At 36.7% G+C, this 10,732-nt stretch overlaps 1 protein-coding gene across 1 annotated transcript in view; it reads left to right on the top strand.

The window, feature by feature from the left end:
• Positions 1-3,367: 3,367 nt before the first annotated feature.
• Positions 3,368-10,732, top strand: part of ZC3H11A (zinc finger CCCH-type containing 11A) — a 28,291-nt gene continuing 20,926 nt past the window's right edge. The window contains exons 1-2 of the mRNA XM_037153206.2: positions 3,368-3,456; positions 4,569-4,688. Coding sequence (XP_037009101.1) covers positions 3,403-3,456; positions 4,569-4,688 — 174 coding nt within the window. The 5' untranslated portion in view covers positions 3,368-3,402. The remainder of the gene's footprint in view (positions 3,457-4,568; positions 4,689-10,732) is intronic.

The raw sequence follows: 10,732 nt of genomic DNA, 5'->3' as shown, positions 1-10,732 counted from the left end.
TGAGTTCCCCCTTTTTTAATAGCTTATTATTGTATTTTTTCCATGACCATTTATCCCCCTTATATTCTCTTCTACCTCCACCCACCACCCTCTCCTCTCACCTCACAATGATAAGTTTTTGAAAAGTTTCAAGTTTAGGAGAATTTTCTTGTATTGTTATTATCTCTACCATTTCTTACAGAATTTGGTAAGAAATGAAGTCTTCTGGAATTATTTTCATGTTACATACCTTTTGTCTTATATTGATTGATATCTTTTTGCATTCTGGGAGATATCCTGCAGTTGGTATTTTATAATTCATATACTGTATTTTTCATCAATGTTTATCCTTCTAGACTTGAAAAGAGATATTCTTTTAGATTTGAGGGGATTTCCAAATCTATTTTTGGAAGAAGAGGCTAAATTTTAGTTTTCTTATTTTCAAGCTTTTTCTTGTTTTTACTCTTTGTTGTTTGTAGCCATATGTTCATTTGTATTAAGTGATGTTCTTCAAAACTTGCTGACAGCAAGAAGATTTTAAAATAATTTCTTTTCTTTTTTCCTACATTATTCATTAGTGGGGTGGGAGAGGATAATTTAGTCATCTTGGCTTCCTACTTTTAAACAGCTACTTTTTGTTAAAAAGTAGTCAGGTTTTTCTTGGCATCCAGAATACTTCTTTTTTCCCTTTTAAAACTGAAGAAATATATCAGTATGCATCTTTCTTAGTTTGGGGTTTTTATTTGAGGTAGTTGTAACTACTGTCAATTTTTAATCTCTAGATTTTGTTTTTGTCATTTTCTTGAATAGCAAGTATATTTTTTCCTTCTACTGAAGTTACAGAAGCTCATTGTTTAAAAAACTGTATTTTGCCATGTTTAATGTGCATTTTTTCGCCTAGATTTTTGAGGATGTGCATTGGACATTGTTGTAATGATTACAGACCATAATAATGGGCATGACAATCCTGTGTATAATGTGCAGGAAAACATGAGTGCACATTATACATGGCAAAATACAGTATATGAAGGAACTGTTTGTTGAAACATTAGTAAGGGGGTGCCATATACTAAAGATTGAATCTCTCCATGCCCCCTGCCTCCCTCTGAGGGAGTTTTATAGAACCCAAATTGAAAAACTCACTTTGTTGCCATTTCATAAGAACTATTTTGTTGTTTGATTAGTATCTGGGGGAGTGGTTCCTGAAACCACCATTTCATGTGTGAAATGAGGTCAATTCAGGGATGAAATTGACCTATAAGCTTCTTTTTTCTTAATATTTCTGTGGTAAAATTTTTTCATTTTCATCTAATTAATACTTTTCCTTTTTGTGTGTGTCATTGTAATTATTTGAATATCCCTAGAGACTTAATGCCACTTGAAGCAATTTGGCTTCAAGCAGTTTTTTTAAATTACCTTTTCTCCACCTGATACTGTAGAATGCATTTCCTGGGGTTTGGGGCAGGGGAATCTTGCTGATGCATTAGTGAGGCACTATTTCAGGTCCAACCCTTGTGGCATTCTGTAGTGGATCATTGATTATCAGGCCAGTTAGAGCAGACTAAATTTTTTTTTATTGTGGCCGTGTTACATTATAGTAGAAAATTTAATGTTGTGAACATAAAACAACATAATAAATAGGCCACCTATTATCCTACCACCCTAGGAATAACTACTGTTTAGTGTTATGTTTTTTCAGGTTTTTTCCTGTTGTTTCGCATCTTCACCAGCATTTGCTAGTGTCATTGTTTTGGATTTTAGCTATTCCAGAAGGAATTTTGGATTCCCTAATGACATAGATGTTGATTATCTCTCCATATGCTTATTTCCATCTGTAGGTCTTCCTTGGTGAGGTGTCTATTTAGAGGTTTTGCCCATTTGTTAATTGTTTTGTTTTTCTTGTTGAGTTTTAAGTGTTCTTTGTATATTTTGGATGTCCATTCTTTATCAATTATGTGTTTTTGCGAAGATTTTCTTCCAGTCTTGCCTTTTCAGTCTCTTAACAGTGCTTTTGCAGAGCAGAAGTTTTTTATTTTTATGAAGTCAGCTTATCAGTGTGTTTTCTTTCATGGGTTGTGCATATGATGTTGTATCTAAAAAGTTATTGCCAAACCTGAGGTCACCTGGATTTTCTCCTATTTATCTTCTAAGAGTGTTATAGTTTTTGCATTTTATAGTGGGTGTGTGATATATTTTAATTTTTGTGACAGGTGTAAGGTCTGTGTCTAGATTCATTTTTTCCTTGTAAGTGTCCAGTTGTCCCAGTACTATTTATTGAAAGGACTATTCTTTCTCCATTGAAATTGCCTTTGTAGTGAAAAATTAGCATATAACTACAATCAGCCTTCTGCACAGATGGATTCCCAACCTTGGAGTTGACCCTTGAACAACATGGGTTTGAACTCTGCATGGGCCAGTTGAAAATACCTACATATAAGTGGACCTGTGCAGTTTAAACCTGTGTTCGAGGATCAACTGTGTTTTCTGGAAAGAACCTCAAGGGCTTCTTTTGCTCATTTGTAATTGGTGTGCAACTCTTTGGCCATCTTAAGCTAGTTCTGCAGGTATTCTATAGAGAAACTTTTTCCTAACCTACATAAAATTACATACTTTTAAAATAAAAATGCTTGTGAAAAATAATGAAACTTTTGTTACTCAAAAACATTTTAGTATGTAGATTTACCTCTGGCCAGTGTAGCTCAGTTGGTTGGAGCATCATTCTGTAAACCTAATGGTTTCAGGTTCAATTCCTGGTCAGGGAACTTGCCTAGGTTGCGGCTTTGGACCCCAGTCAGGGTGTGTTCGGGAGGCAACCCATAGATGTTTCTCTGACGTCAGTGTTTCACTCTCTTGTTCTCCCTTGATCTGTGGAATCAATGGATATGTCCTCAGGTGAGCATTAAGAAAAAAATAAAAAAGAAAGAAATGTGGATTTAGCAAGTATATTATATAAAGTAATCTGAGTCCCACTAATATAAAATGTAGATCATTTGTGAGTTAGCAGTGCTTATGTTGAAACAATGTGTAACAAGCACCATAGAGAATACAAAAGAGAGAAGGTCATGGCTATCTTTAACAGAAAGTGTACATTATAGGTGAGAATGTACATCATCACAGAAGAGTAAAATATGAGTCTGTGTTTACAAGGGTCTGTATAGGCAAAAACATAGTAATACTAATAAAATTTGGTTTTAATAATGATTTCATTAGTTTGGTGATTAGAAGGGAGTTGGAAGAATTTACCTGAAATACTTTAATTCACTGTTTTCTTATTTTAGGATTACATTTTAAAGGCAATTTCTGTTATTCAGTTGTCATTTGGAAGATTAAATCCATTTCAAGAGGACTTGAAGCTGGTCCTCACCTTGAGGAAGCAGTGGCTTGTTTTCAAGAAGCCACTTCTGATCTCAGGATCTATCCAGCATGCCTAATCAAGGAGAAGACTGCTATTTTTTTTTCTATTCTACATGTACCAAAGTAAGGATTGCAATCTCTAAAATCAGTTCTTTCTTTGATTTCCCTAATAAAACTGGATAAGGTATTTTCAGTATACTAAGTTGTTTTTATGTTTGTTTTTCTGAACACTTTGTTATTTGCTGTCAGTTTTATTTAATTGTTGTTCAATGCTGTCAGTTTTTTAGTAAAGGATATCATTCCTAGGTGAATTCATTCTTCATCATACTGTTTCTTCATTTTATGTCCTTCATGTTCTACAAAAGCGAAAAGGTCTCTTATGTATAATTAATCTCTTCAGGGTGCCTTTGGAATTAGGAGCATTTTGGCTTTTGATTTTATTTGCCTTGTATTAAATGAATGGGTATATTGTATTGCACTTCTAGAAACTGCCATGCATTGAATTTGACTACAGATTTCCTCTTGAATACTAAAACCATCTTCTAAATTCTAAAATCATCTTCTAAATATGCTTTTGTAGCTTTGCTTTTTTTTTTTGGCCAAAACTTCCTGGTTTTCTGCTTCATCGCAATGTAGTCCATTTCGATTAATCTGTTTTCTGTTGTTCCTTTATGACTAAATCTGTAAATATCCATGTCGTTACAAAAACTTTCCTTAAATCACCTTGGTACTATGTTTAAAATGAACAGTTTTGACCAAAACCCTAATCTTACATACTAGTTTGCACAAAAGTAGCATTTTGTTTCAGATACTGTTTGTAAAGTATATAGTGAAACATAGAATTATGCTTAAATCCTTATCTGTTTACTTCCTTTTCTGATACTTCATTAAAAGCTAATCACACAAGTTGGGATGTCTAAAATGGTGAACTATAAAATGTATTTTTAAAGAGTGTCTAGTACTCCCACTTGTCTTTTTCAACTTGTGTCATCTTTCAGCTTGTGCCATTCATGTTGTCAGATAAGATGAAGGGTAGTGACAGGAAATAGGTTGTAGAAAATTATAACTTTGTTGACCTCTGATTTTTATTGTTATTTTGTCTCAGTTGTCTTCTGTCTTGCCTTTCTCTCCTTACTCCTTTGTCTAATTGGTGCCAGGAAACTATTATAATGAACATTTTCCTTGGGATCTATTTCAGTATCACAGCTCTTTTTTGTATTACTCTTTGTTTACAGGGTGACAGCTGTCCATTCCGTCACTGTGAAGCTGCACTAGGAAATGAAACTGTTTGCACATTATGGCAAGAAGGGCGCTGTTTTCGACAAGTGTGCAGGTTCAGGCACATGGAGATTGATGTAAGTTTTGAATTTGTATTATAACAGGTAGTCTAGTGCATTGATGGGCCATTTAAAAATATAAGGGGAAAATGACATTTTATATTACTTGTGAGTTAAATTTCTAGGAATGATCCAGTGAAATTTCTGTCATTATTACAATGCTCACTTAATATCTACATGTTATGGAGTATGAATTGGTATTGTTTTTCTGGAAGGCAGTTTGGTACTACATCTAATCCAGCTCTTCTCATCCTGCTTGGTCTTGGATGCTCATTCTGGGCAGACTGTCTGAGTATAGTATACCCTCCTCAACCTGCACAGAAGTGCATGAGTCCTGCACAGGAGTCTTGCTCACCTTGCTCACCCTGTACTTTTCCTTCCCTAGCCTTGGAATCAGCCATATCTGTAAGAAGCTCTGGTTACTTTTAGTGAAAAATAGAATATAGAAATCAAATTTGAGCTGCTCTTTGAGTGTTACTGTTTCCAGGCCTACAATGGACAGAAGAAGGAATTTGTAAATCATTATTTATTACTGTATACTTACGTATTGAAAATCGTGAGTTCATCTCTGGCTGGTGTGGCTTAGTTGGTTGGAGTGTCATTCTGTAACTGAAGGGTCGCAGGTTCAATCCCCAATTGGTGCAGATACCTAGGTTGTGGTTTCAATCTCTAGTGTGGGGTTGTATAGGAGGCAACTGATCGATGTTTCTCACATTGATGTTTCTCTCTCTCTCTTCTCCTCTTTCTAAAAGCAATGAAGAAATGTCCTCAGGTGAGGATTAAAAAAAAAAGTTGTGAGTTCACATAGATGCCTCCAATTCACCAACACTACAGGCACCATCTTTTTTATACTTGTAACTTTCCTGTCTAAGTGAGACACTTGGTTTCCATTGTCCTTAATGTTACTTATTCAATCAGTTGCCTAGTTATGTAAATCAGTGTTATATCCCAGCCTCTTCCTTCCTTTCAGGTTCTGACATCACACATGAGGCTGCTTTTCTACAGGGACATCTTTCTCACCTTGTTTTGGTGCTATCACCCTGTACCAGGCCTTGCCCCATGTCACTGTGAGGACTCCTTCCTCATCCTGCTTGGACCTCAACATCCTACTCAGGAGCCCTCTGCCCCCTATGGATGCCATTTTCACACCTTTGGGTTCTGATACTCTGTGTTGGGCAGCCCTCCCATGTGAGGCGCTCATTCTTCTCACCTTGTTCAATCTCTGACTCTGTACCAGGTTCCCACTCAGGAAGATCCAGCCCTTCTCATCCTACTTGGTCTTGGATGCTCATTCTGGGCAGACCATCCATGAGTATACCCTCCTCAATCTACATTAGGATTCCTTCTGCACAGAAATCTTGCTCACCTTGCTCACCCTGCTCAGACTCCAACGCTCTGCCAGGCCATCCTCCTATGGAAGAATGTCATACTAACTCCTCAGGGTCTGACACACTGTGCCAGTCCCACCTTGTCAAGTAGATCCTTCCCTTTCCCAGCATGAATGCCTACCTCTCTCAGCCTCACCTGATGACTTTGGACTGAATTGTGGAAGAGGGTGGGGTAGGAAGAAAGAGACTAAATACACAGCTTGTGTGCCTGGGCTCATATAGCTACTCTGGTTCCAGATTTATAGTCTCTTAACTGTCCTCTCTGCTTTTTGTCTTCTAAATAGCAGAGAATTCACTAAAATTCACAGAAAGGTATATATATATACTCTGTAACTTTTGAAAAGTCATGTTTTAACATTGCTGGCAAAGTATAAATTGGCACAACTCCTTGGAAAAGTGTGTTGGGTCTCTAACCAACTGGGCTACCTGGCCAGGGCTTGTGTCAGGGTCTCGAAGATCTATATTTAGAGATTCTCTAGAAGAACTCATGGGTATCAGCATATAGAGTTGTTTTCCTGGCTAAGATTTATTACAGTGATATGGTAAGGATACACTGTCTGATCATAAGAGAAAAGGACAGGCAGAGTCTGGAGGAATCCATATTTGGTTTATTATCTCTTCCTCTTATGCGAGGTCACACAGAGCAGACACTTCCCCCAGCCATGAAAATGCATCAGTATGTTGTGATGTTTCTATGCAGGGAAGCCCATGAGAGACCTGAAGTTTTTATTAGTGTGGGTTGCATAGGCACTTTCTTCCTGACACATACCAAGCTCCAGACTCCCAGAGGGATAACAGGTGTCCAGCATAAGCCTGTTTGTATTTGTACAAATCTAGGCACATTCTGAGTGCCAAGTTTCCACATGCCAGCCAAGGGCCAATCTTGCAAGCCAGTTGTGTAATGATAGCAGTTTTAAGGCTGCTCTATCAGCTCTTTTCTGCACAGAGGCTTACTTAGTTGCATCTTACAAAGGTATTATTTTATACCTGTGCCTTCTGTATGCAAAGTGAGATAGAAGCAGAATGACTCTTTGTAGCATAGTTTGTAATAGGAAAATGCATGAAATAATGAAACCTTCATTTTTTTTTAAGATTTTATTTTTAGTGAGAAGGAAGGGAGTGAGAAAGAGAAGGAAAGAAACATCAAATGTGTGGTTGCCTTTCATGTGGCCCCCATTGGAGACCTGGCCCGCAACCCAGGCGTGTGCCCTGACTAGGAATTGAACTGGTGACCTCTTGGTTTGCAGCCCGTGCTCAATCCACTGACCTACACTAGCCAGGACCCTTCATTTAAAATAAATTTTACCACATCCAGTGATCCAGTGGTATGCTGGGCAGCTGTTTTTTGTTTGTTTGTTTGTTTTTTAGAGAGAGAGAGGGAAAGAAACGTCAATGTGTGGTTGCCTCTCATGTGTTCCCCAGTGGGGACCTGGCCCGCAACCCACGCATGTGCCCTGACTGGGAATCGAACTTGCAACTTCTTGGTTAACAGCCTGCACCCAGTCCACTGAGCTACACCAGCCAGGGCTTGTTCATAAAAAGTTTTAAAAGGAAAATTACTTAAATTGATATGGAAGGGTCATGGTATATAATCAGTACAGTAGCAAGGGCCAGCAATTCCACTTCTGAGAATATATCCTAAGATCCTGAAAAACCAATTCAAATGAGTATATGCACTCCTATGTTCATAACAGCGCTATTTATAGTAGGCAAGATTTGGAAACGGCCTAGTGCACATCAGTAGATGGGTGGATTAAAAAAAACTGTGATACATCTACACAATGGGATGCTACATGGCAGTAAAAAAGGAGGAATTCTTACTTTTGGTGGCATTGGATGGAACTGGAAACTATTATGCTAAGTGAAATAAGCCAATGGGTAAAAGACATACCATATGATCTCACTTACAGGTAGAATCTAATGAACAAAATAAACTAACAAGCAAAAATAGAATTAGAAACAAGAAACAGACTGACAGCTATAAGAGGGGTGTGTATAGATGGGGACTGGCTAAAAGAAGGTAAAGGGATTATCGTATTCTTCTGTGTATAACGCACACATTTTTGCCCAGAATTTTGAGGGAGAAAAATAAGGGTGCATATTATATAGAGGTAGTATAAAGGATATGCATTATACATGAGCAGCACCAAGATGTGGGTGTGTGTTATACATAGTAGCGCATTATACATGCCAAAATACTGTAGTCAAAGAACATGTATTCATGACCCAGTGACAAAATTGGGACTCCAGGAGCAGTAAGGAGCCTTTTACTGCACACTCCTTTTTATGAAGTCAATTTTTGTTATTTCTCAGCTCCATGTTTGTAAATTTATGTACTTGCTAAAATTTATTTTAAGTCCCAAATCAATACTTGCTTTCATGGTTATTCACAGACATGTGCAGATCACTGAAAAATTTGAGTCTCCTAAGTCACCTAATGTACACGCTTCCAACTGGGATCAAACAAGGCAATTCTCTGCCTTTTGTTTCAGTGCTCATAGTGTACACAGGTGTCCTTTTTGTGGCCTATTTCAATGCCTTTTTGGGAAGGCATTTTTTGTGCTTTTTTTTATTGGTGATTTTCCTGTTTGAAATGGCCCCCAAGGGTAGTGCTGTAGTCCTGTGCAATGTTTCTATGCACAGGAAAGAAAATACATGTAATAAAGTATCATTCAAGTATGAGTTACAGTGCTGTTGGCCTTCAGTTCATTCAATATTAATGAATAAATGGTATATTGTGTATTAAGTAAGTTGTCTTCAGACACAAACACACCTAAAACAAGAGATTGTATGTTGATCAGTTGGTAAAAATATTGTGACCAGAAACTTATGCCTTTGGCTTATGTGCTGTATTACCTATTTAAAATTTAAAGAAATAGTTATGTTGGAGATTGTTACTATGGAGGATGTATTGCTGAATGAAAAATGTACAAAATTGTATGAAATACCTTTTTAAAACATACATCATTTACATTTACATTTTTTAAGTAAAAAAATTCTATACCAAACTAAGTGATTCTTTTGGGGTAATAGCATTACAGGCATTTATTTTTGTTTTTCCAAGCCATCTTTATTCTTTGTGTATTACTTTTCATTTAGAAGCAAAATCCAGTAAGTGTATTAAACAGGTCAGATATATTAAACAGGTTAGATTATTGACTCTTGTATATGGAGGACACTGAAAAAGTCACCCAGTCCTGGCTGGTGTGGCTCAGAGGACTGAGCGCTGGCCTGTGAACCAAGGCTTCACCAGTTTGATTACTAGTCAGGACACATGCTTGGGTTGCGGGCCATGTCCCTTGGTGTAGGGTGCGTAAGAGGCAACCACACATTGATGTTTCTTTCCCTTTCTTTCTCCCTTCCCCTCTTTCTAAAAATAAATAAAATCTTTAAAAATAATAAATAAAATGAAAAGAAGTCATAGTAATTTGAATTTTTTTTTCCCAGAAAGGAGTAAAAACTTAAACACAGACTTAGGAACAAGGAAGATTGGCATTAGGTTCTACGTTGAGGAAGGAGGAATTGAGAAATTACTGTTATTCCTATCTTTTAAAAAATGATAGCTATTATACCTACCTTTTGGGTGTGTCAGGAAACTAGTAAGTTTTATTCAAAGGTAAAGATACTTACTTTTTTTACAATTTGATTTGTTTTTTTCCTGGAAAATGACTCTAGTAGCGCTTACCTGTCTTTAACTTTATTTGAAACAGTTTTGTCAGATTGTATTGTGACAGCTGTGAATATCAGTGTACTTTTTTTTTTAAAGTAAAATTGGTGAATTTTTGTGTAGCTATTTTAATATTGAAAAGGACAGAAAATAAGCAACATTTTTGGCATATTACGCTTTATTATTTCAAGAAATGTAAAAATGTAACCAAAATGGAAAAAAAAGTTTATGCAGCGTACAGAGAGTTTGTGGTGTGGTGGATTGAATGTGTCAGAGTGGTTTGCGAAGTTTCATACTGGAGATTTCTCACAGGACGGCACTCCATGGTTGGGTAAACCAGTTGAGGTTGATAGTGATCAAATTGACACATTAATTGAGAACAATGTTAACCATGCGGGATATAGCCTATACACTCAAACTGTCTAAATAAAGTTATTGGTGAAGATGAGAAATGTGTCTTATTTTACAGAAAAAAGACATACAGACTTTTCGGCTAACCCAGTACTTTACATTTCAGTTAGAAGTATATGGGACTGCATGATTCTTTTACATTCCTACTAACACAGTGTTATCAAATTACTGGTCTCTCAGAGTAGTAGACTTTGATCTTTGCCCTTTTTTATACATTTAAGGCCTTTTTGTAATGGCTGTTGTGTGTCTGTTTCTTTCCTCCATATTTAAAAATTTCGGAAGTAATGCTGCTATTCTTTTCTTGAATTTTAAACCTTAGGTTGCTTGTTATGATGAGAGATCCATCATAATGCAAGTTATTAATCAGAGGTTAGTTAATTTTCAGAAATGCTTATCAGGTCCTTTTTTCCTTTATTGAACTATTTGTAAGTAGATATAGAAATATGCTTGAAGAATTTCCACAAAGGGAATGATATACTTACTTGTACCTAGATTGAGAAGTAGAACATTTCCAACACTGTCTCTTCCCCCTTTGTTGTTGTTAGCTGTACCAGCCAAACTAATTGCCATCTTGATGACTATGCCCTTTTTCCATA

This window comes from Artibeus jamaicensis, unplaced genomic scaffold (genome assembly GCF_021234435.1).
Source record: "Artibeus jamaicensis isolate MK-2021 breed Jamaican fruit bat unplaced genomic scaffold, CSHL_Jam_final contig_475, whole genome shotgun sequence".
Lineage (NCBI taxonomy): Eukaryota > Metazoa > Chordata > Mammalia > Chiroptera > Phyllostomidae > Artibeus > Artibeus jamaicensis.
This window is presented reverse-complemented; position numbering and strand designations above follow the sequence as displayed.